Source organism: Uloborus diversus, chromosome 6 (genome assembly GCF_026930045.1).
Source record: "Uloborus diversus isolate 005 chromosome 6, Udiv.v.3.1, whole genome shotgun sequence".
NCBI classification, from domain to species: domain Eukaryota; kingdom Metazoa; phylum Arthropoda; class Arachnida; order Araneae; family Uloboridae; genus Uloborus; species Uloborus diversus.
This window is the reverse complement of record NC_072736.1, coordinates 27,214,935-27,241,934: the sequence shown is the minus strand read 5'-3', so window position 1 is coordinate 27,241,934 and position 27,000 is coordinate 27,214,935. Positions and strand designations below refer to the sequence as shown.

Below are 27,000 nucleotides of genomic sequence, written 5' to 3'. Positions count from 1 at the left end.
AAACACTGGCAGAATTGCGGACTTGAAGGAAAATGACGGATTCCGACTCTAGGAATTTTAAACCTTTAACTCAGACTCTGCAGCCCTAGCTATAGTTTCTGCTTGGTGGAAATTCTATTAAGAATAAAAAAAGACATTTCTAATCCCAATTTTCTTCAATACGTGAATTTAGATTCCCACATGCACACATTGCACAAAAACCAAGTAGATGCAAAAGAAAAAGGAAACCATTTGCAAAAAATAACATCTTTAATAATAAACAATCTAAAAAGCTAACAAATAATAAATATAATGCAGCATTTCATCTCCGGTTCACGTTTCCTGGGGATGAGTGATGGATCTCTGGTTCATACGTCAGGAGCACAACCATCACCCAGAAGTGGAGGAGTAACTACGAGGTACATTCGAAACATAAGCAAAGTACCAGAGTTCAGAATATAACAAAAAAAAAAAAAAAAAAACAGAAATAACTGTATAAAAATCCATTATTTACAGGCCTATATTTTGAACAATTTTCACAATAGGAATCTAAAAATTTGCAAGATTATTTACCTCGTCATACATGTCGTTCATGCAAAATTTTACTAAAATCTGAAGTGATAAGGTCAAAAACTCACTTTTTTTTAGATTGATCTGACATAGAATTATTGCTCATGCACGGAAAATATGTAAACATTTCTGATTTTTTTGCAATGCCTTGCCATTGCGGTGCCAACCTAAGTTTTGTTAGTGGAAGAATAGTAATGGGACAGTAAAATATATATCCTTTCAAAAATTTCTGGAGCGGAGGGGGGGGGGGGGGTAGATATTCAAGGTCAAAAGTTACTGTGAATGAGCTCCAAACTTAAATAGGTCAAAAGAAAGTCACGTAATATATCAATAGAAAGCTCCGTCTCTTAGCTTTACGATGTTTTTGAAATTTTATTCTACAATATTAGGAAAAAAGTTAGTCATTTGTAAGAACACGCTATTACTTTTTTTTTTTGCACATCAAGTTTTTTTACAGGTTTATATTTTGCGCAATTTTCAAAATAGAAATCTAAAACTTGGCAGAATAACTTATCTTGTCATTAGTGTTCTTCATGTCAAATTTTATGAAAATTGGAATTGGTGAAGTCAAGAAGATATTATATTTTGTCAATTAGTATGGAACTGTGTCAGATTTTAATTCCAGTTATAACTGGGATGATCTCAGTTACCTCAAAAGTAATGCAATAAAGATATATCATTAGTACACAAATAAAAACCAAAAAATACAGATTGTAACTTGAAAAGAATAGTGACACAGCTCAAAAAAGCAACTTTTTCAAGAGATCATTTTAAAAAATTGTTACGATTTTTAATTATTGTTCTTTTATTCATAACAATTCCTAATTATCTTAATGCCCCTTAAAAATGGTTAATACCATTCTTTTAGTTTATTTTGTGCAGTTTTTGTGCTAGCCTCAGAGGATTCCTAGAAATTTTAATCAAATTTAGGTCAAATTAAGTTTTAATCAAAGTTGCCATCTACCGGCAGCTTTGTTGTCAACAACATGTGTTTTATTCCATATAAAAGATCAATTTTCTTAAAGTATTATCAGTTAAAATTCCCATTTTCGGTATGTTTTGAGTTGTGTCACTATTTTTTTTCCAAGCGACCATATATATATAAATATGAATTTACTGCCACTATTATTTTCTTTAGGAGTTATGGTCCTCTTGGATCGACTGCATGATTGATCCATTGTCTTAAAATTTAAACATTAAAACATGAAGAAATAAAGAGAATTTCCTTACCATATAAACAAAAACAAACACTCTTGAAATGGGATACCTCCGGAAAAAAACTCCTAACCGTATACTGAAAATAAAATAAATTAATCATTATAGGAGAAATGATTATTTGGTTTACATTATTTCTTTCTTTACGAGAGACTTATAAAACATTTGTAAAAAAGAAACTACCTGAGTGAATCTATGCTTCCGTAGACTCTTTTAACTCTCCTTGTCAATGCACTGTCAAATGGATTTTCCAGAAACACTGCCTTGGCTTTCCTGTCTAAAAATGAAGTATAACAAGTGAAAATAATTGTATTCAATAAACAGCAACATTAATACGAGGGCAAATCAAAGCTTTTGCGTCTATTTTTTAAAGTTTTTAAAAGATTTATTCGTTTTCTAGGGAGCAAGGTACAAATGCAAATAGCAATTCACTGGGAAATGCTCCCCATGCACGGGGAAAGGTGTCTCTCTTGGAGACTCACTTGAAGAGACGCAAAGGGCGTTTGTCTCTTTTGCCTCCCATGGAAAACAAATAACACTTCGCTGCTCATAAGCTGTGGACGTCTGAAGAGGAACCGTCATCTTAAATGACTGAAAGCACCTCCGCTCTTCCGAGCAAAAAGCAGATACGTCTGCTATGGGTTAAAGGAACTGTCACTGCTGGGAATGAACATATTCGTTTTGTATTCCCAGCCATATTTTGGCTTAAAAAATAGGCGCAAAGACTTTTTGATTTGCCCTTGTACTGCGATACTAAATATAAAAGAAAGCATACCAACTTCTTATGAAATTTTGAAAGTAAATAATGATGATGCACTAAAAGCATTGACTGCTAAGCATGATTTATGCAGACTTAAGAAGAAAATATCTAAAAAATCTAAGAAATCAGACTAGCTTTTACTAGAAGAAGAACAGATGGGGGGGGGGGGGGGAGCATTGTCGAAGATTTTTAAATTTAAGATTGAACGCCTCCTATCTCATTAAAAATGTTCTACTGATCACAAAAATTGTATTCTTTTTTCTGTCTCATTAAAATTGAGTAAACTCTAGACTTTTACCTGTTTTGTACGGTTTGCCATTACATTGGGTGATAGGTGAATGAAATCAATTTTCGTTATTTTTTATTTCGTAGATATTTTCTTATCAAAAATATCATTTACTGATGGACTTTGATTGGGCTATCAAAATTAATTTTATTTGTCTCAATTATAAGTAGCAGCTCAATATTTCCTATTTAAATCCTTTTGTTCTGTTCTGAAGTGCAGCCAATTTGCTCAAATCCGTTTAAACAAATATTAGCCCTAGTAGCATTAAAAATAACTAGTTTTTTCAACTCTGAGGTAATGCAGGTGTTCCTAATTAAGGTTTACCAAGTAGTAAGTTTTAATAGTAAAAAAATGATCAAAAAGAATTAAGACTGGCTGAAATAAATATATATTTTTATTTTCATTCTAAGCACTTATTTTGAAAATTTTTTCGCTTTTTTATAGATGTAAACATACTTTCAATACAAATTACACTAGATATTATTTTAGATACTGTTTAATAAATTACATTAGGGTACAAAATTATTACGTTTATTTAATAGACATCGAAAATAAGACATTTTATGCATTTTTATTATAGAGGATGTGATACATTAGAAAATGTATGTTAACAGCTCTATTTTCTGTTCCAATGTATTCCATCCCATCTGAATTATTTGGAATATTTTTTTATTGAAAAAAAAAAAAGTAGAATGCACAATTCTTATACTTTGTTTTATAAAGAGAATTTCCAATAAATAAGCCTAATATTATAAGTTTGAAGTTTCAAATAATGCAGACTAAAGATGAGGGATTTAAGTTTTGCAGTATGTTATAGTGTATGTATAAAAAGTGGAAAAGATATTATTGATAACATAAAATACAGCTAAGCAATAGAATTAATTTAGGAATACCAGTGATTATTACCCATCTTCCCACCTTACAATAAAAAGAAATATGATGAATTGTAAAAACAGTGTCCACAAATCATTGACAAGAAGAAAAATGAATGGCATGCTCTTGGTAAAGAACTTTTTGGTATAGTATCACTCCCTCAATATAGAATAGGAAAGATATTATTTGATGAAGAATTTTAAAATGATCAAAAAAACAAGATCTCTACGAATGTCATCCAAAGTAAATGCTGAATGCATTAAGAACCTGGGACAAGAGAAGAAAAAGCACATTATCAGTGAATTTTGAGCATGTGTGTTTGTTGGGGTTTCAAAGAAACTAGTAATAGCATATTCATGTGAATTTGTGTTTCTTGATCTTCAATGGAGAAATGAGTTTTAAAAAAATGAAAAAAGAAACAGATGAACTTAAAATAATTTGGAACTTATCTCAAAAACAGATTCTTTCAAACAGTGCATAACAGACATTGGTACATTGAAGATAATACAGGAAAGAAAATCGCTTCATATATTAACAAAAACAACAACTTAGAATTAAGTTTAGTACTATTTCAAATACTTATGAAGAAATTGAGGAAAATATAAAGCAAGTGAAGTGACAGATGAAGAAGAAAATAATAAAGTTCTGAAATTATCGGTAAAAATAGCTAAATCAAGAAAAGATACAATTATAAGTAATTTAGAAATCCTATATGGTTATAGAGTTAAAGACACCACTGCAACTGTTGATGATATTAGAGCTGTATTTTGTAATATCTGCTATTAATACAGTCTAAAGAAGACACACTGCCATTGCAAGATGTGCCTGAGAATGAAATAGTTGCTGCACTTTGGGATGGAGAGTGGAGTGTTGGCTTACTTATAGACAAACTAGATGAAGGCTCTGATACACAAAGGTAAAATATTTGAAAAATTAAAGAAAGATTCAAATTTGTATTGGATATGGCCTGTACAGCATAACATACCCAAAACCAAACACGCAAAAATTATTCTTGAAATACCCTAAAACAGACGTTTCAGTAGATGTTTCTTGTACAAAAACAATTATTTTTGTACTAATTAATCATATCAATTATTTACGTACCAACTACAGACAGAGACAATATGCAACTTAGATTGTATCATCAAAAACAGTTAATCTAACATTTTTATTTCTTTATTGTTGCTTGCAGTGTTTTCGAAGCAAAGCAAAATCGATAAATTAGAATTAAAATTATAAGATGAACTAGAGTTAGGACAATATTTGTGATATACAAAAAAAAAATTGCATCTGATATCATCTTTACATAACATAGTAGGATTTTAAGAGGTTCAATTTTAAATTCAGAAAAACTTTTTTTCTCCCATAGCAATGCTCCCCCGCCCAGAACAGATCATGTCCGATAATTACAACCCTTTGCACCTCTAGAAACTGCCAACTTAGTTTTTGAAAAAAAGGTACATGAATAGCAATTGTAATCAATTCTTGAAATGAGAAAAAAGAACAAAAATTCTCAGACCTTTGTTAACTTCTAAGTTCTGCTATCAACAGAATCACAATTAAGATGGTTGCAGCGCTTAATTTGCACTGGAGCTCTAGACAGCTCAGAGGCTGCATTTTTTTAAATCAGTGAATATTTAGAGATAAGACCAACAGGCTATGACTTTGAGGCATAAAAAAATTTCAGAAAAATATAAGGCACTTGTACTTTGTTTTCAAAAAAATTAAGCTTTAGTTGCAGTAATAAATAAATACAAATACAGTGTTCTGTCAATTGTTCCTTAACATCTTTGCTTGTTTGTTTCACATTTATATGAAATTTGAAACCAGTTATAAAAAAGCATGAAAACCGTTTCAATGAACAGGATATGAGAATTATATCATTAAAAGGTTGATAACAATTACGAATGGAAAAAAAAAATCATTTAGGTTTAGATTTTTTTCTTCCAACTTTCACTCCTTACAGAATTACAAACTATTCTTTTTCAGCAAGTGACTTTTCATTCTAGGTTAAATAAAGATCCACATAAACTTTGAATGTTTCAGGGAGTGCCTAGGCCACTGAACTTATACATTTATAGAATTGAATTTCACTGGGGTTTTTTTTTAAATAGACTTAAGAAACTAATAAAAATATTACAAATAATGACATTTTAAAATTAAAATGCAAACTTTTTGGTTTATTTCAATATAAAAAAGTTTATTACTTTCAGAAAGTATCTAAGAAAATACATGAAGTAATAATTTTGACTAGCACTGTACCAGGAAAGATTCTGTTTTTGCTACTATGACAATTAAACCAGTGGCACCACAGAGTAAAATTTACCTCCGTAGTTGGTCGAAGTTTCAGCATGCCTCGTGCGGCTCGTATGGGGCAAATTTTTGAATACTTTACATAATTTGGCAGTATAAATATTTGCAAATAGAGTGTTGAATGCACTCAAGTTAAATAGCAACAATCATGTTACCTGACTCATTGTTGTTCATTCCCACATAGGTGTGTTGATGAAATCCATAGTTCTGCGCTTCTCTTAATTGTTGCTGAAATAAATGTGTCAAATATGGTCAAATGACACAGAAAAAAAAAATCACATTTTAGTTTAAATAGCATATACTCGGCATATGGAACTAAATTCCATACTTTGTGCAGTAAATTTGTTACTAGGCAGCAAATACAGATTAAATGTTACTCCGTTCACATTAATGACACAGTATTAATACTCTAAAACTAATATTGTAATTTCAAAATTAAGAAAAATATATTTATTTGGAAGTGTTTTTGATACATATGAAATCATTTTTATTATTATTTTTTCAATCAAAACTTAAAGAAAAAAAACTGTAGGGGAAAAACACTCATAATTCCTTTTTCATGTTTGTATGCATGAAAAGGACATGTTAAAGTAAAAATATTATTTGATTCAGAAGAAGTTTTTTTTTTTTTTTGAAAATTCTAAGTCTTTTTAAATTTAGAAATTCGTTCAGGATTATCTCTTTTTTGTTTGAGTTGGCTTTAAAAAGAGAAATACAAAACAACACATTTCTTACAAGCAATGAAAACAGCATGTGTAAAACAGTTGCTTCCAATAAATACAAAACAAATAAATATAGCTGAAAATTAATATACTTACTACAGCAATACTCAGTGCAATAATAAACTTTTTGTCTGACCTCTTCCATTCATCACACATACTATACCTAAATTACGGCAAATGAGGAGAGATATTAAAAATCATCAGTACTTTTTTTTCAAGTAAGAAAAAAACAACCGCAACGATGCAATGCTGTCTCTAAATTTGCCGAATCCTCAGCAAAATTTTTCGAATGATGATATTTTTGGGAGGTCACAGTGACTTCATGTGACCTCCCATCAGGGCACATCCTGTTCATTATATCAAAACACATTACTTGAACCAAAAAAAAAAGGAGGATGCATATCAAGCAATACATTTTTTTTGAAAGATTACGAAAAGCACACAAGTATAACGATCTCAAAATACAAACCTATGTTCGACTATGAATTTAAAAAACGTTTTTGCAAGAAAAGATTCCTTTGAAATTCAATAAGATGATTAAATTTAAGTCAGATCTAATAAGTTTAAAAGATAAAAGTTGCAGAAAACAAAAAATTTCAACTTCGGCATTGCCTATACTGAGAATGTTTTGATGCCCTTAAATAGATTTAATAAAATGGCCAGAAATCTTTCAAAATCCCTCACCTCCATTCTTTCCAACTGCAATACCAGGGAGTTCTTTTCAGTGCTCAGGGCTTCTACGACAGTCTGTTTCTGGATCAGGTTTTCTGTCAGGGCATGGAGTCGGGACTCCAGTTCATCTTGGCTTACTGTGCTCAAAGATTTTGCTGTCAACTGGAAAGGAAGAAATGTCAGAGTTACCACTTACTATGCAGCAGTTGTTCTTTTTTTTTTGTCTTGGTAATTTGAAGCATTTCATCATTTTTTACATAAATGCATCTAAAAAATGAGCATGTAATAAAAGCATACATGAAGCACAAAGGATACAACTGCCAAAATCAAGGTACTTTTAAGACATGGACAGGACACATCCACTATAATATTAAAATCTGTTCGCGTCCGTCTGTCTGTCTGAAGATCGATCTTTTCGAGAACCGCTGCGAATCGAGAGTCAAACGAGATACCGATCAATTTGAAATTTTCCAAAGAAAACAATAGGACCAATCTCGTAATTGTGCGACTTTAATTAGAGGAGATATTAATTAAAACGTTAATTAACATAACGTTATTCAGGAATTTTTATTTCTTTCCTGTTGCCATTTTGCATATGGGTGAGCAAGTAAAATTCTAATAATTCTTTTAAAAGAGATTTTTTGGCTGCTGTCCAAATCTTAAAACAACGTTTCCATCTAGAATTTTATTTTAAATTAGTTTAAAAATTGGTTGCAATATCCGGACATAGCCTTTATTTTATCGTCTGTCTTTTTTTATAATTTTTACATTCAACGTTCTTAACTCTTTTCAGCACAGGAAAGTTGTTTCTTTAGCTATGTTTATTGATTGTAGTGTAAGTTTATCATTCACCGGCCTCATATTTTGGTACATTTAGGATGTGTGACTAATTATGTTTATTTTGTTGGACCCTTTCCCGTTACATGGATGAGTTTTCGAATTGTAATAACTCTCTTTTTCCTTCCTGTTTCTATTTTTGAAATACAGTTTGTATCATTAAAAGAACATGTTAAATTAAGATTGTTTGGATTTCTTTAAGTGAAACAGAGTTGAACAAAAAAGATTGTTTTTAAGGATTTTAACTAAAGCTAATTTGGAATCTGATGACTTGGTATTAAATTAATGCTTATTGGTATTTATTTAGTTTTGGTGCTTTAGTTTCACGTAATCAACCAAAAAGTGTGTGTCATTTTATGTAAAAAGCCGATTGCAATTGTACATAAATGTTTCAGATATAGTCTATCAGATGTAATTCATTTTAACGTGAGCACAGATTATAGTTGATAATGCATATATTTTCATCTTTTGTGATAATTGAAAATGCTCATAACTTGTATCATTGATAACTATGATTAACGTTAAAGAGATTTTTGCCCAAAATATGCTCTACTGGTGTTTTGCAAACCTTGCATTACTCGTATTTATTTACTCCTTAGCGCTTTAGAAACTAATGTCAGAGTAATACAAAAACATCAATTGGATATCTCTTTCATTTTTTAAGTAGCCCGTGCAACGCCGGGCAAGCAGCTAGTTATACTTAAATTTACGGCTGAACAAAATCAACAAGACATTTTGACAATGACAGAACAATTGAATGTACTTCTAATTTGATGATAGCTATGCTTATGTTATTGGTTTTAGTTATGCAGTTAAAATATTATAAGCATTACATTCAAATTAAATTGGTGGTGAAAAATTAAAATTAAAAATGCTTTTATTGGAAATTATTCAACTTAAACTAAAATTAAGTTATCACTATTTGTTACTAAAACTACTTTCAAAAAATATATTCAAAGACAATAAATAAAAATATTCATTTTTAAATACCTATCAAGAGAAAAAATACACTAAAAAATACATTAAACAATCCGGAAATAATGAAAAAAATGAAACACTGATTTTTGCCTACCTGTCGCCTGAGTTTTTCTATCTCAATTTCACGATCTTGTAAGCGACTTTGGAAAGTGGTTTTGGTCCTCGTTAAGTCTTCTTTTAAAAGCTGAACTTCCTGAAATATAAAAGATTTTAAACAACATAGCAATTCTATGAAATGAATCAAACAAAACCTAATTTCAAGAAATTTTCCAGCTGAAAAAATTCATACATTGAAACATTTAAAGTATGGGAAAATAATTTATATGAATGTCTTAATTTCTCTCATAATTATTTTTTAATCAGAATTTTTGAATTTTTTTTATTTTAAATGAAGTTAACATTATATTACAATAACACTCCAGGGCCCCCCCCCCCCTCCATCGGATGGGGCTCTGGGAACAGTTTTTTTTTAGTACAGAACAGGAGCCCAGCAACCCGATTCAGCAATGTTGATTTGGAATGATGACTTGGAGGACTTTAACCATGACATATTTAACATGCCCCAGTCACCATTAGCAAACACAGAAGATTGTCAACCAGCAGGCATCAAACCTGAGACCCTCCAGTCATGAGTGTGACGCCTTACTGATCAGGCAAAACTACGAAAGTTAACCATTAAAGCTGACGTTTGTTACTCCAACTTGTAGAAACTAAGAAAACAGTTAATGGAATGAATTCCTGTAAGTTCAACCCATTTGCACGGTTGCAACATTTTTAGACATTCTTCGAGTTTTATTCCTTGAATTTTAAACTTTGGCTTTTAGTCATGATATCAACACAAGGAACTATTATGTATGATAATATAAAGCAGCCATCGGCAACCTTAATTAACTGCCAATCTACTTTCCAAGTTTGAGCAAACATTAAAATCGACTTGAGGTGGGGGGGGGGGGGGGCTGTTGCCCTCGTTCTGACACAGGTAAAACCTCTTTCAAGACAATTTTTTCTTTTTTTTTTAACATTCATACCAAGTTTTATTTGCGAATCCATGGCAACTTGTCGTGGACACTTTTCAAGAACAAAAGTTAAAAGGATTTTTTTTTCTTGAAAATTTAAAATTGTAGCCCTTCCAATGATTAACCCGAAGTTATTTGAAAAACATTCAAATAACTTTTGATTGAGAAGCTTAAGTTTAGCCTAATTTTTTACAGAAAATCATGGTTAAAAATGGTTATACGACAAGAAACATGGTCCAGAAGGTTGTCACGATTGACTGAAAAGGAGCTTACCTTCGACGGGTTGCCTACTACTGATATATAGCAGTAACTTTTTAAAAAGCTTTCTTCTGTCTAAAAACTAATGAACATGTTGCGGCCGTGATTGTACAGTACATTTTTTTCAAGTTTTTTTTTATAGTTGATACTTTATATTATGATACATACTGGTTTCTTTTATTTAAATATATAAAAGGGAAAAGCCAAAGTTTAAAATTATAGTAATAAAGTGCACACATGTGCATAAAACTGTCTCATTTGTGCTAACAGTTTGAGCATGCAATATTTAAGATTGACTTTAACAAATACCTCCTTAAACTGATTGTTCACCCCTTGCAGCTCTTCCTTGAGCACTTTCTCCATTTCCAGCTGCTCCTTGAGCAGCCTGCACCTCTGCTCAGCAGAGGCGAGTTCATTCTGGGAGATCTTTTCCAGCTCCTGAATCTCCGAGCGGTAGGTGTCTGTGAGCTCATTGGCCCGCCTCAACTCTTCCCTCAAGAGATCCCTCTCCTGCTTCACCACCTCCACCTCCGCATTCGACACCGCGGAAGAAGATTCTGCACTCTCAAGGTCATAGTTCCCATCTTTCAGGCTGCTAATGAGCTTCTCCTTGGACTGAGAAGGAGAATTTGATTATTTTCAAAAAAAAAAAAAAAAAAGATACAAACTACTCTCAAATTGCTATCCTTCAAATCAATGTCCACTAGGAAAGTTTATTGTTTGTTAATTAGTATTGATTTCTACCTAGTAAGCAGTTAAGAAAAAAAATGAGTCTAAAAATCAATACCTCACAGGAAAGCTGATTGGATTCAGGCAAGAGAGAGAAAAAAAAAGACTAAAAAACTATGTAACCGATTATTTTTAAGACAATGATTTTGCAAACGTGGGGGTTTCTGGATACAAAAGTCTCAAACAATAAAAAAAAGAAGGCAGTATTAAAGATAGCGAAAAGCAATATACTAACTAGCTCTAGTACAAGAATAAAATACCTGAAGGATTCTCTGAGCTTTCTGTTTGTAATCATTGTACTCTTGCTGCAGGGTGTCAAAATTTCCATTGGCACTTTTCAACTGAGACACTAATTCTTTGTTCCTCTCTAATTAAACAGATATCAAATATTAATTTATTTATTTGATCAACTGAAATACAAAGTACAAATTGGTAAGCTCAAAGAGCATTAAACATTTTCATGCAAAATTAGAGAAAATTTTGAAATTACTATTTTCTACAATATTAAATACGAAAATATTAAAGTAGGGGTTTTGTTTCTCGCACTGCTGTTAAAATTCAAGTAAGTGTGTTTTTCCTATTTTGCAAGAAACATTTCTTAACAAGGATAAAAAGAAAACTTCTGCTGAACTGGTTTAGTTTTTTGTCTGAATCACTCTTGGAGAGGTAACTTTCATTGTAGAAAAACTTTAATTTGTTTTGCTCGCAGATGGTAGATATAGTCGATGTGTATGCTCTTAAAAATGATACCTATGGCAAATTTGTAAAACTAGCAAATGTAAAGGGATCCAGAAATTAACATCAGCTAAAACAAGAGAGGGGGGGGTAAGAGGAATTTTTGTGTTAAAAGTTGAATGGTTGCTAAAACTCAAGCATTATAATTGTATAGTAATTATAAAACGCTGCAAACATGTTAAAATAATTGTGATAATATTCCTCATTTTAATGAAAACCATTTGGGGGGGGGGACTGATGTGGATTTAAACTGCTATTACGCCTACAAAATACACTTAATCCGAACCTACTTAAACCAGACTTCATTTAATCCAGACAGTAATTTAGATATACATACTATGCAACAAAAAGGGGAGTTGGGGCAATTTTATTTTTTTATAGGCTGCAATCTATGTTTCTTTAATTTTTTCTCATGCATTGTTAACCCTCTTAAATTCAAAATACAACTTCCACAGCATTCAGTAGTTTTTTTAAGTACCTTGGCTCAATTGTACAAAAAATCAATTATTACTTATCAATTTGGTTGCTTTGTTTAATATGTACCTTTATTAATTCTGATGACCTGGATTCCCAATTAATCTGGATTAGTGAGGTTCTACTGTGTTTAATACCTTGAACAAATGACTATGTGTATTAATGTTAGAAGGAATAGTTCTTACGCAGATCACTTTTACGCATTTTCCTTTTTATATATACATAAGTATGCTAAATATAGAGAATTGTACTTTCAAATACAAAGAAAAGTGATGCTTTTGTTAGTGTTAGAGATCTAAAATTACACAAAAACAGCACAGAATGAGCATAAAGAACAAAACTACAATATAATAGAGCCTTAGAGTGCCAAGGGAAGTTGAATTAATCACATCCCTAGTTTGTCATAAAGCAATGCACTAAAGGTGTTTAAATGATCAATGGTATCTCACTAAATATTCAACCATCAAACTGAAACCAAGCTCATAAAACAAATTTTGTTGCCAACTTGGAGATACAGTGAAGCACCATTTATATGTTTTTGAAGGGACTGTATGAAAAAAGCGTACAAACGAAAAAACGTATAATAGGTATAGGTTAGTGTGTATTAGACTTTGCAGGGACCAATTTTAAAAACGTATAATTGATAAAAACGTATAAAAGAGAAACGTATAAACTGTGCTTCACTGTATTAAAATTATTGCCAACCAAAATTTTGCTGATATAACGTCGAGTAGTCACCAATTTATGACATTATTTTAGTATGCATTGAAATCAACATCAATTTGCCAGAAAAAAATGTTTAAACATCCCTTTTGGATTGTTTGAATACAACTAAAAGGAGATTTGCAAACCAATCACTTCACTTTGAATCAACGTACAAAATTTTAGTCATCTATAACACTTTTTTTTTCAGCTATACCACACACATACATACAAAGATGTCAAGAGAAAACTTGTGATAATTTAATTAACTTGGGAATGGACAAAATGCATATTATGGCTGACGGATGTTCAGAGGTACATATGCGCAAGCGTTGAGGGGCCAAAAAAACTACACAACATTTATTTGAGGGGGAGTAAAGTGGGAGTTTAGGCTAAAATTAGTGAGTTAATTTCCACAAACACCATTCTTCCTGTAGCAGTATCTTGCTCAAGGGTGTAAAACTTGTACTACTGAACAATATAAGAGAGGAGAAATGAATACAATTTTTCTTTACATATTTTCACATATTAAGAAGGAAATTCTACTGCTTTCTAAAAGTAGATAAATTATCAAAAGGTCCAAACCGTTCATATCATTCCACTTTTTCTGTAAGGAAGAATAACTATCGACGAGATGTCTGTGTTCCTCTTCCATTTTGCTTCTTTGCTGCATGTGTTCATTCTACAAGAAATTTAGGAAATTGGAAATATTCTCGTTACATATATGATTTTTGATGAATGAAAACATTTAAATCAGCAAAAGAAACATAATACAATGAAAACTGATATGTTCATTCAGGGCAACTTTGAACAATGTCAATTAACTGTATGATGCCACTTCAAATTTTTTTAGCTTACTTAATTTAAAAGAAAAAAGCCAGTGCTATACTTTTTAGGAAATGTTATGAAATACGTTTTTTACTTTTTATTTTACAAAAAATGTTGGCAATATTGTACACAGCCAACTGAATCATTAAGTAATTCTCAAGTGGCGGTTTGGAAGCTCTTTTTCAAGTTGGTGAAAGTGCTCTTTCTACATTGTAAGTCTATGAAATATGATAAATGATATAAAAATAAAAATTAAATTGAAAAAAGGCAAGCTTTTAAACATCTAGAAATTGAATTTTTCTGCTTCAAAATTGTAAGACTTTCATTAAAAGAATTTATTTTGCATCTTATTTCTGATACACTTCTCACAGTCATTCCAAACCACAAGATAATAACTTTGAGTTAGGCCAATAATTCGTTTTAAATGGACTTCTTATAACCATTATCTATCTTCTTCTTAATAACCATTACTTCTTAATTTGGATGACTATACATAACTTTAGGAGAGTGTCCTCCGTTTTAGACCAGAAAAAACCCAATAAACAACTAAAATATGAGAGTAGCAGTTTAAAACAGAAACTGTCACTCAAAGTCTGACTAACTGTATCCCATTGAAAAAATTGAGTTATTCCTTCCCAGAAAATACCTTTTGTACAATAATTATGGTAAAAAAGTTACTACTACATGAGAAAAAAAAACGACAGATAGCATTCAAAAGCTCTGTTTTCTTATCAGCGCTAATTAAAGTTTTCATTCCAAGTCATTTGAAAGTTAAAGCACGAAATAAATAAATCAACTATGTAAATGTTGTTTCTTTGTCAGTGCTGTATCAACGCACAGAAAACAACCTATCCTTACAAGATTATCATTTTAGTACACAAATAATCGCCAGCAGCATCCACACATAAATGTTAAAAAAAATATATTAAGCAAAACAAGGGCTAAAAAATAAGTAACACGAGAGGAAATATTCAAGTTTTAAATTACTTATCAAATTGAATATTTTTTGTACCCATCAAAATGAAAAAGGCAAAAATAAATGTTGTTAAAAGAAACAAAAGACATACAGTGAAGTATGTTTAACATGAAAAATCAGTTAACACGAAGTGTTATCGTGGTCCACACAGTATACCATGCACCTCAATACAAATCTTTTAACATGAAATTTTTTTTTTCAGCTCTCTTCAGTTTCTTGTTAAACGTTTTCCACTGTAGTGTCTTAGTATATTATAAGAATTTACTGATAGTGTCGCAACAGTCAATGAAGTCGCTGAAATTTTATGACGCATAAAAGTTGTGCTGAATTTCGTAATCAATATTTATAAAATTTCAAGATAAGGCAAAAATAGATTAAATGCTATAGGTTGCAATAGATTAAAATAATGCTGGAGTAGCATTATTATACATATTTTTGCATCTATTCAGCAAAAACATTTGAAGTTAAAATAGGCAATCAGTAATGGGAAAGATTTTGGCACAATTGTCAAATATTTTGGGCTTTTATTGTTTTATTCTGGCAAGATTTTCAAGGTAGAATACACTCAGTGCCCAGAATATATTGTTATAATGAGCATACTGTAATGATGTAGTGAGTATGTAGTATGTGGTGAACCAGAACAGCAAGTTAAGATCGCAAGGCAGTCCAAATGGAACTTCTGGCAGTTCCAGGGGGCTGATGAATGATAGTGAGCAGGGGCGGCAGCCCCCTAGAAAGGTGATAACATTTTAATGACTGTTAAGATACAAAAAAATATTTTAAATCTTGAAAACTGTTCAATATTATTAAGATAATGGGTCAACTAGATCAATATGTGGATAGTTTCAACTCTTTTTTAAAAAATAATGTTTAATAGTTCACCCCAACATTTTAACACACAAATGCTCTGTTCTACCTTTTTGATGACATCAAACTTTTACTCACACTTTTTAGATACTTACACAGAAAAAAAAATTGAGCCATTTCTTTAAAAAATATTCTTAGTATTGAACCAACTTATAAGTTTATAGCATAAGTTACCTGGGACTGTTGCAGAGCATCTTTTGCTTTATTCAACTCAGCTTCAACCTGCTGCAACTGATCTTGTAAAGCACCGAGAGTGCCGTTCTGCAGAGTGGCACTTTCGGCATGCTCTCGAATCAACCTGCAATTGATGTAGTCTCATTAATTGACGTTCTTCAAAATATTTTACACCGAGTTCAATGTACATTAAACACTTCATAATTAATCATAATGTATAAAACTAAAAAGTAAGGAAAATGCAGAGAAAACAAGATTATGTTTTTTTTTTTTTTGTAGCACAGGAGCAAGCCTGTGCCAAGCCTGATCGACGCCGTTGTGCAAATGTCTTCTGAGCGCCTTTATGCAGTGGTTTTAAAGGAAATTATAGTTAACACCTGGAATGAGGTTTTGTAGAAGAATATATTGAAGGAAAAATTAGTTTAGAATTGATTTTTTTAAAAAACATTCTGTAAACATTTAATTTTGGAATACGGTGTATATTTTTACTTCATATCTGGAATTTATTTCGAGTTCAGTAGCTCTTCTGATATGCTAATGCTTTTTGGAAAAAAGAAAATATTTTAAATGTCAAAGTTAATGCCACTTTAAATATCTCTCTGATTAATTATTCATCAAGTAGAAATTGAAACTTTTATGCCAAGGTTGGCAAAGTTTCGTCCTGTCTAAAACCCTTGAGTCTGAAACTGTCCAAAACTTTATTTTAGGTGAAATTATATTTTTTGAGGAAATTTAAAAAAAAAAAGAACTAAATCTATTCATTCAAACAATATTTTGTTGTAAAAATAAAAGTGAAAATGAGGGTGTTAAAATATAGTTCAACAGTTGACTTAAATGCAATTTTTAACAATTTTTCCACCAAAGAAAAAAAATTAACTTTATAAGACTCTTTCAAAGCTTTGGTGTTCTTTTCCTTCTCTTGACTATAGTAATGAAATGACTACACTGCTATTTTATAATATGAAATAAAATTATCCCCAATCCAGGAAAATGCTGATAATTAAAAACAAAATCAAGCAATTACATTTTCTGTTTATCGTAGCTACAGAATGTATAAGTAAATTAAATATAAAAATAGAAATTGCACTAGTTTTAAAATATAAGTGCCTACATTTTATCAATTTATTATTCTTCAATCTATGCTTTGAAAAAAAAAAGAATTTTTAAATAAAACGTCTTGTAAAACTTTTTCCCAGAAGCAATTTTAAAAAATGCACTTTTTTGCTTTAAATATTACGTATTTAATAGCATTCTTTTGGTTTATAAATGGAACTGAAGTCAGTTTCCTTAGTAATGTTGTAAAATTATTTTCATAACACTACCAACTCTTACATAAGGAACTCTTATGTAATAGATTTATTTCCTTATTTTTACATAAAATATTGATTCATGAATGTTTCAGATAAAACTATTAACAAATATTCATTAATTATAACTAATTAATATTTACAAATTGCTAGTATTTCAGTAAACACAAATTGATTCGATTTGAACTCCTTTATACCTTAAACATACTTTTGGACAGTTAAAAACACTTTCCGAATTTTGGACGGTAAAAACCACCTGCTCTATCAAAAACTTGTTTCAGACATCCAAAACCAAACCCTGTTTATGCATTTCAAAACATGACAACAGGTTACTGATTGTATTTCTAAGTTGAAGATTAATAACATAGAGGATATTTCACCTTAATAAAATCTGAAGCTGAATTTTTTCCGGTAAAACCAATAATTCTAAAATATGTAATCGTTAAAAATGCATTGAATTCAATATCTAAAACAAACACATAGAGTCTAAAGCTCTTTTTTACTTCCTTTTACAAAAAAGGAAGTATTGTATTTGCAAAAAAAAATTTCACTCAAAAATCGGCCTTAATTTCCATTTTGCTCACCCCTGAATGAATGTCGAGTTTTTTTTTCAATCCGACCACATGTGGATAAGTGCCTAAGAATGTATAGATCATCGAAATATCCATTTCGACATCCCACAGTTAATTAAAACGAGTTTTCTTGTGACGTCCATATGTACGAATATGTATGTCACATAACACAATAACGGTATGTTCTAGAAAGTTGAAATTTGGTAGGTAGACTCCTAGTGGGGTCTAGTTGTGCACCTCCCCTTTTGGTTGCATTTGGGTGATTCTAAAGAGGTATTTTTCACCATTTTGGGGGGAAATCATTGTTAATTTCGATGCAAACTCAAGTGGTGTTATAATTTGGAGGACACTTGGCGATATATTGCCAGTCTTTTGGTCGCCAAGCTTTGTCGCCAGCTTGGCGACAAATTTGGCCATTTTTTTAATTTTTTCAAAATCTGGTTTCAATTTGGCCAATGTTGGTGATATTTAAAGAGTTAAGTATTGAATCTCATTAAAATTGCCAATAATGGGGAAAGTCATGTGATGCACACATCAGCTCGTTTTTTTTTAAATTTAATGCAGAAATAGTTACATATTTACTGCAAAAACCAAAATAGGGAAAATAGCAAATTTCTTGTGCCTGATATGCTCAGCGCTGAACCTTGTGTACTTACCAAAATAGCTCCACGACTCCACATTAGGAAGAAAACTGCGAATGTATGCATCAATTATCACCTGTTTTCTATGTAAAAGATGGCTCTTTTGAATATAGCATGTTAAGACACAAAAAACTTGTTCCATGAGCACAACAAAAAGAAACATATTTTATTATTTTAGCATGTTTCTACTATTTTAGTACAGTTTTTCTGAAAGATTTATTCTATAAGATCACAACTATTACAGTATTGTTTTAAGAATATTATTAAATACTGTTCAAAGTAATTAAAAGGAGTTAATAGTTAAGTGGCTGTATGCTATGTAATGTGAGACAAATTTTTTAATACTTATTAATTTATGGCTTGTAAGTTAAAACATCCTTACTATTGCTTCTTCTGATTTATATTACTAAAAAATTGTTTCTTGTTTTTTAGGAATTAATTTCGAAAATAAACAATTTCTTTTTGTAATGTGAGTCACATGTAATGACACATCACATAACACCATAACCTAACTTGTGAAAGAAAATGAAATGACAACTCTTTCATGATTTTTTTTTTTTTTTTTGTATACTCGAGAGTGACAAAACTTCATCAAACCTTTCATTTTCGGCTTTCAACTCCTCGATAACACTCCTCTTCAGATAGAGCTCCTGATCTGCTTCTTGCAGTCGAACTTTGAGGATTGCCAGCTGGGAGTCCTTGGCATCCATGGCTGCTGCCATGTCCTTCTCGCGTTCCCTCAGCTCACGAACGACCTTGTCATTGCCAGAGATTTGCGAATTCCAGTGGTCCAGTTTTTTTACCATTCTTTTCATTTCTAACAAAAGAAAAAGTCTTATGACACTTATATGGTACTAATATGAAACATTTTCAATTGAAACAAAATAATGCCAGGTTATCCTTCGCACAAGGAGTAGTAACAAACATGAACTCTTCTGCAGAACTTTGAGTTGTGCAGGTTTTCCACCTTAGAAAACAACCAATCTGGATAAAATATCATTTTGACCATATTTTGTTCAGTATTGAAAGCCAAAACAAAAACGCAGAATTTAAGAAGAATAAATAAATGTGTTGACTCTTTTCATAAAAGGTATATTTTAATGTCAAAACATAACACATTAATAAGTACATGCCCAATTGTATGTGAATTATTTTAAATAAAAGTTGAAAAAAGACAATTACTCAGGAGCTTTTAAATGGAAATTTAAATTTCACTTGAAAAATGATTATGACAGATTTTTATTATGTTCTCGTTTTTAGTAAATTGTACATAGTAAAATAACGCTTCAGAAAAATGCTTTTGTAGTTAAGTACTTAAGAGTAATTAACATAAAGTGAATGACTTGCAGTCACCTAATTTTATTGCAATAACATATAACACTAAAATTGAAAAAGTTTTCAACATTTTTGATGAGTAGGTTTTTGACAAGTTGAATACAGTCATGGTTAAAACTAGACAAAACGTAAAAACTTAACGTCAAAACGTCACGTCACAAAACTTAACAATCCTGCAATATTCAGTACTAAAACAAAAAAAAATTTAAAAAATTAATTTGAACTTTGACATCTTAAATTCAAATTATGTTTTTTGCAATCACGAGGGTGGGTGTATGTAGGAGTGTGTGTTTGTGTGTGTGGGGGGAGGGGGTATGTTTGTTTGTGTGTGGGGGTATGTATATGTGTGTAGGCATGTGTGTTTGTGTGGGGGGAGTATGTTTATGTGTGAGTAGTTGTGTGTATGTTTGTGTGTATATGTTTGTTAGTGTTCATCTATGTGTTTAGGTGTGTGTGCGTGTATGTGTGTGCAGCTGTGTGTATGTATACATGTGTGCGTAGGCAAGTGACGCAACCTGGAGACTGTTTTCGCTAGAGGAGCAGCATCGTGAGGCAGCCGGTCTAAGGTGGTGCTGCAGAGGGAGGCGGGGGGAAAATAAAATCATAGGACATCAAAACAGTCAAGTAAGAACAATAAGCAATCATGATTGCTCAAAAAAAAAATGGTTGTTTTGAAAAGTTAAAATTTAAACAAAAGGTGGAAAATTAAATCTGAATGAGAATAAAACCATTACCAGCTTCTGCATGATGTGCCCTTTTCTGCGCCAGTTGAAGATCTTGATCATCAGCAGAGACTGGAACATTGGACTCTGGAAGAATATCCTGAGAAGGTGCGTGATCCAAAGTGTCTACTAGAGGTTTTTGCAATCCGTCATCTGCTACCTGTTGTGTAACTATATCAGAAGTTTTATCCTCTTTTTTAGGAATCTGATGAGGTTTTTGTTCAATGGCTGAAAAAGTTAATTATGTTAAATTGCTGACTGATAAAAACTGTGACAACTAATATTCTAAGAAACACAAAAATATAAATAGATTTGAAATTTAATCTTTCAATTCAAAAAAGATTTATTAAAATTTTCATTTCTCACACATAGAAAAGAGTGTTCACTACTGTGAAAATTTCTTAGCAAAATAGGGAATGGCTTTGTTCAAACTGTAAGAAGAAATTTGACTTTCAGATAAAATTATTGAAAATTTGATAAAGAAATTAAAACAGTCTAGATAAATAAATATTAGCAGACAATATCTTTGAAATCTTGGTGTTTGATTGGAAGAAAACATTGCCACAATAAGGACAAATATTGACACAAATCCAAACATGCCATTTGTAATTGATCAAAATGGAAAATTGTTGCTTTCTTTCCCATTTATTTACAATGCAAAGCTATTCAATATCAAAGAATTTCTACAGATTAGTAATTATTCGTTCAAAGTAAGTGCTTAAAAACAATTAATAATTCGTATTGATATCACTATGAAACGAAGAAAGTGGGAAAATGCACAGAATATTTATTATTAGTTATACTTTAATCTTATTTCCTTTTTTTTTTTTTTTTGTGTGTGTGTTTTTCGCAAGATCATTTAAAACCTCCTCCTCAAATACATTTATGCCTTTATGAATGTCAAATGCTAGCTAATAACAGTTTCGATGAAAATTGGTTAAGAGCCTCAGAAAATCTGGTGCGATAGGCTTTTTCTCTCAAGTCGAAGACGAAGAGCTGGTAATAAGCCCCTAGATGTCCCTAAACAGGATTTGTGCAGTGATGGAAGTGCTGAGGGACCATGATATCCTGCAGAGCTTTATTGACACCAGGGGGATTTATTGACACCATTATCTTATACCAGGGGGGACATGGGTTGCTCATCATGAAATACATCTTTTATATTAACAATTAAAAAGTAATTTCTGACTGATTCATGTTCTTGATCATTAAAAGTAGTAAGATATTTTGTTGAAACCTTTTCCGCTTGGAATAGCACAAATACTCTGCTTTTTCCCTTGATTTTTAACAAAGGAAATGAATGTGCTTGTGTTCTGGGAGGGGTTTTAACCCCAAAACACCTCCCATGGCTGCACCACTGAAAACAAGTGCAAAATGTAAGGACCAGAGAGGAACTTTTTTATCTAGAAAACCATCAAAATATATGTAGAGAGAGGTAGTAGAAAAAAAATGGCAAAAACTAATGTATTTCTTTCTTAGTTGGCAGTTTTTTATCACAAAATATGAAATATTCAAAATTTGTACAAATTTGTTTTTTATACGGTAGAATAGTACAAGTCAGCAGCCTAGTTATTCTAAATGGGGAGTCTCCGCCGGTTCAGTTAACTGGAACTCAACTGAACAGAATGACAGCTAAAATTATAATATACCTTCAGTGTCGATAGACACCATCTCTTCAACGAAACTCACAGGAACATCGTCCGCTACTTTATTCACACTTTCCTTCATTCTGGGTTTGCTTTCTGGAGGGGGGAGGGCTTCAGCGCAGTTCAAATACCTGAGGAGCTTCTCATCGTCACTTTCTGGTTTCTTTCCTGGTGTTGTTGATGCAGAGACGTAGGTCTTTGTGGCCCCCAGAGGGCGAGGAGGAGAAGTGGGGATTCTTCGAGAAGGAGAATATGAGAGGGCTGAGGAGTGGCCTGGTTCTCTGTCACCTGCAGATGGATAATACAGATTGTTCTGGCTATAGGAATGGGTCTTTGTCTTGTTCTGGAGGGCTGTCGCCGCAGTCTGATCCACCTTGTTCAGCAAGTCCTCCGCCTTTCCGGCTATCTCCGTAAACCACGACATCTTCCGTCATGAACCTGGGCCAAAAAAAGGAATATAATTTCATCAACATACAGGGTTAGATAAAATCTGTACCTCAGAGCGAGACTGACATAAGTCACAGAATCGCTACTTTACAGGAGAGCAGAAAAATAGTGGTTTGGTGCATACAAAGGATTGAACTCGTGCTCTTTTACCACTGGTAAATAATTACACAGAATTTTGTTTTACTATTATGTTCATATGGCTCGATGCAGAATAGGATCCTACATAAAATGCACTAATAAAAGGAAAATCACAATGTTTGGAAGTACGTCAGTCTGGCTCTGAGGATCAAAAATGTAAAATTATCTGCAAGCTCATATAATTTCATTAAAATTTGCAGCAAAAAAACAATTTAAGTGCCTCACTCATATTGTCACTTAAATAAAAATGTAAAGTAAGATGCAAGTGGAGCGCTACCATGAGACGAGCATGGAGGCTGAAACATCATGATTACTAATAAATAAATCATTTTTATATACAACAGAAGCTATTGCCACAGAATCAAGAAAATAAATACAGTGGCCGCTGCTTATATGAATCACCTTTGTCCTAAACTGTTTTGATCGCATAAAACGACTGATTCAATAAAGCAGCTAATTCAATACAGCTGGACTTGGTTTTGTTTTGGCAATTTGATTCATTAAAGTGGTTGATTCAATTAACCGATGTCCACTATACATGCTACAGAAATATAACTAGGGTAAATAAAGAAGTCTGTAAATTAGCTGTCTGCAATTTTTTAAAATTTTCTGCAAATGGTGTTTGTGTGTTTCTCTATATTATTTGGACTTGTTTGCATTTGCATAATTTATGTAAAGTTCATATTTAATTTTTCAGGAGGAGAAATTCCTGTTCAAGCTTTATTTCTGGGGTGGATCATAATTTTTTTGGGAGGGAAAAAAGTAGCAGCATTAGGCGATTATTTTAACTTCATTGTCTTTTTCTCTACATTTAATCAAAATTTTCAACTATCACTTAAATTAAGGATCTTCACAGATGAGATTGTTTCGTCCCTACTATTTTCAAGGTTGAAGGACTTGGTGAACAATTTTAGTGTGGATCCAGCCACCCCTCTTTAACTTTTATGACCCTGCTCTTGATTTCAAAAGTAAGGAAAATTTTCTACAGCACATATTATTTTGGCCATGCTATTTTAACATTGCCAAAGTAATGATAGAGGTACCCATCGAGACTCCCCGCTCAAGATTTTAGTGGCTAACCTCCCTGATGAGTATTGGTGCTACAGAAAGATGCCTGCTGCTTCCTTCTCTTTTCCATGTGCTCAGAACTGTCTATAAAAAAACTGCTGATTGACTCTTATTTGTCATGTTAGCTAATTTTGCTTTACAGTAAACTCTTTTCAATCTGCTTGACTTGGGACCACGCAATTTCAGGTTTTTAGGCAATTGATTTATTTAGTTTTCGCAAACTTATCACCATTATTTTCGAAAAACAACACATAATATTTATAGGGTTTCTCCAGGCATTTTTAGGAAGGTGTTGTACTCTGCACCTTAAAACAATTTTTGATGCTCTCTGCCCTCTTTTTTGCATTGGTCAATGTGTCCACCTAGTCTGTTTATAGTTTAAATAATATACAATCACAAAAGATTCTTTCTTGAAAGGTAAATATTCATCCAAGCCTGGCTGTAAAAATTACTCCCTTATTTCATTTGCCTTGGGGAAGTTAGAGCATGGGATAGAAGGGCTTGGATAGTTTGATAGATAAGATAACTATCCCAAAGGGAAAAACTGTAGGCGTTTCATATGCTCTTTTGAATACAAGAACAATCAGGTGCAGTATATGGGGAGGGTCATGAGGTCATGCCATTGACATTACTAAGCAATATGCATCCAGCATTCATTAATTGTATAAATAATTGCACACAAGATGGTTAGATGCAGAATATGATGGAAAAATATTTTTACATTGTGTTCAAATATTTAATGAATGAAATGCAAGTGTTTCCCATAATCTTTTAAATTCATTAATTCTTAGTAGAAGTAAATATTTATAATAATATTTCCTTCATTGATTTTGAAAATAATTAATAAAGTGTTTGCACAACTCGGAACCTTATTCCCGGCCCATTTGACGTTTTTTAACGACACCCAAACAGTTCCAGAAATTTTCGTACCCCCCCCCCCCAAAAAAAAATCCTCCTTCAGCACGATATTTTCTGCAGAATAATTTAGAGAAATTGCCTGTTTAATTAAATTCAACCTCCTAATTATTATTAGAAAGCATCTAATCCTTCTTTTGATCTGGGCTGAACACAAGTGAAAGAGGTACTTTAATGTCTATTGTATTCAGTGATTTGCCAAATTGGGGGGGGGGGGGGATCAAGCGTGGCTCTTGACTGTCTGCCAACTTCTGAGAGCGAAAAAGTTACTCTTTTTCTATGCTTTGTGTTTTTTTCTTTTGAAACTTGATTAAACACAAAGGAAGAAAGTAGCGATAGCCATTTAAAGATTTGCTCTGGTTTGGAAAAATCATTGATCCGATCACCATTCTAATGATTTTTTGAAAAATATTTACAAAAGCATTTTTTATGCTCTTTAGTAGATCTTTTGTTTATTCGTACGATTTGTAGACAGTTCTTGGTTTATTTTAAACTTTAATTAATTGTATTGTATCAACTTCCTTAAATATAATTGGATACAATTGTTATTTCAAGCATGAATCAATTGCTTTGAATTGGCTTTAATTAGTAGGGTCACAAGGGGGAATTATGGGTCACTCTCTTTCCGGGGTAAATAATGGTCACCAACTTTTTACTGTGAAAAAATGTTTTTGCAAAAAAAATAAATTATGCTAAGTGATCCTTATACATTCAATTTTCCTATACCAAGGTCATAAACAATGCAAAAATGAAGTAAATAAGAGAGATAAAATAGCTTTCACACTTCCATGAAAACATCTTCAAAAAAGATTGCCTCGGAAAATCATGATTTTTTTCAATATTCGTGTTGGTGAAACAGTGTTGAAGGAATAAAGTTGTTGGTGCTGTTTTTTAATAGCAAACGGTCTAAGCTTTTCATGCCTACAGACATTTTTTTCTTCTTAAAAAAAAAAAAGTTAGCATAAAAGTATGCCCAATTTAGCGCGGTAATTCTGGGTCAGTATATTTTCTGATATTTTTGATGTTTTTCTTATTTATTTCTACTTGAATAATATAAGTATTAACTTCAACTTATAATTTTCTATGCCAAACTCTCTCTTAAAAAGAAATTTTAATGCTCCAAGTGCAACATTAGATATTTTATCATCTTCAATTGCTGCTTAAGTATCATGCCCTTTTGGCTAGCAAATCAATTTCAGTTTTGAAGAAAAAAGGATTTTTCAAATTTATTCCATACAAAACTAAATTACACAGCTCCCAAGAATCTTTCAACAAATCATTTGAAATTAACTACTGCTCCTTCAGGTAAATTCATATTTTGTAAAAGTTAATATTATCAGACATTTTAGTTTTGTTCAAGTAGGATGAACTTTTATATCAATCAAAAATTATTAGTTAAAAGTCAACTAGATGAAATTATCACAACATCTGACATTTGGCACGCTTTCAAAAATTTCGCCGAACTATTAAAAATAATACGTTCATTTGCTTGTCAACTGCTGTTAAAATCAATGTTGAAGAAATTAAAAACTTAATGTTAAACAAAGCAAGCCATTAAACAAGACAAAAAATAAATAAATAAATAAATAAAAAATCGCAAGTTACGATAATCCCTTCGTAAAATCTTTCCTTTCATTGCATATAAAAGAGGAAGCACATTTTGGAGCTGTTGGACGCACCTCTTTTATCCTCTTAAGTAGCAACAATGCTCTAAAACTTTGTTCTGAATCAGTGAACTTAAAATTCTATTTCACCTGCTAAGCCCCAAAATATGCTGAGTAAAATATATAGCAAAGAATGAAATATTTTTAATGCATAGAGAAGCGAAAAAAAATTTCAAAGCGTAAATTTCAACAAAGAACATGTATCTTTTTAATTCTCATTGATCTTAATGAAGCAAGTACTTTAAGAATCACTACACAATATGCAGTATACATAGTTTAACAATTACTCCTGACATTATTGGTCACAATTGCAAAGCAAAATATATCACATAATGATCGCGTAAGCAGAAGTGTCTACCATACGTCATCATTGTCCAGAAACAAAACCAGTGACACAGTTATACAGAACGTTAATTTCAGATTCTACTGGAAAAAGCGAATTGAAAGCATTAATATTTTAGAAATTGCAAAAAAGAAAAAGAAATATAGATGAGAAATAATAACTCACACACATCACTTTTTGTAAACAAAAAACATTTTAAATCATCGATTGTTGCCAAAAAGAGAAAATATTGTTTGGT

The 27,000-nt window shown here is 31.7% G+C and overlaps 1 protein-coding gene across 1 annotated transcript; it reads right to left on the bottom strand.

The window, feature by feature from the left end:
- Positions 1-230: 230 nt before the first annotated feature.
- On the bottom strand, positions 231-27,000 carry LOC129223910 (golgin subfamily A member 5-like). The gene is made up of 14 exons (XM_054858290.1): positions 26,928-27,000; positions 22,191-22,625; positions 20,554-20,769; positions 19,082-19,301; positions 15,965-16,088; positions 13,705-13,801; positions 11,469-11,575; positions 10,789-11,094; positions 9,300-9,398; positions 7,403-7,552; positions 6,152-6,224; positions 1,948-2,041; positions 1,780-1,843; positions 231-391 (listed from the first exon to the last, which is right to left on the bottom strand). Exons 2-14 carry the CDS (start codon positions 22,609-22,611, stop codon positions 302-304), a joined length of 2,061 nt encoding a protein of 686 aa, XP_054714265.1. The 5' UTR covers positions 22,612-22,625; positions 26,928-27,000; the 3' UTR covers positions 231-301.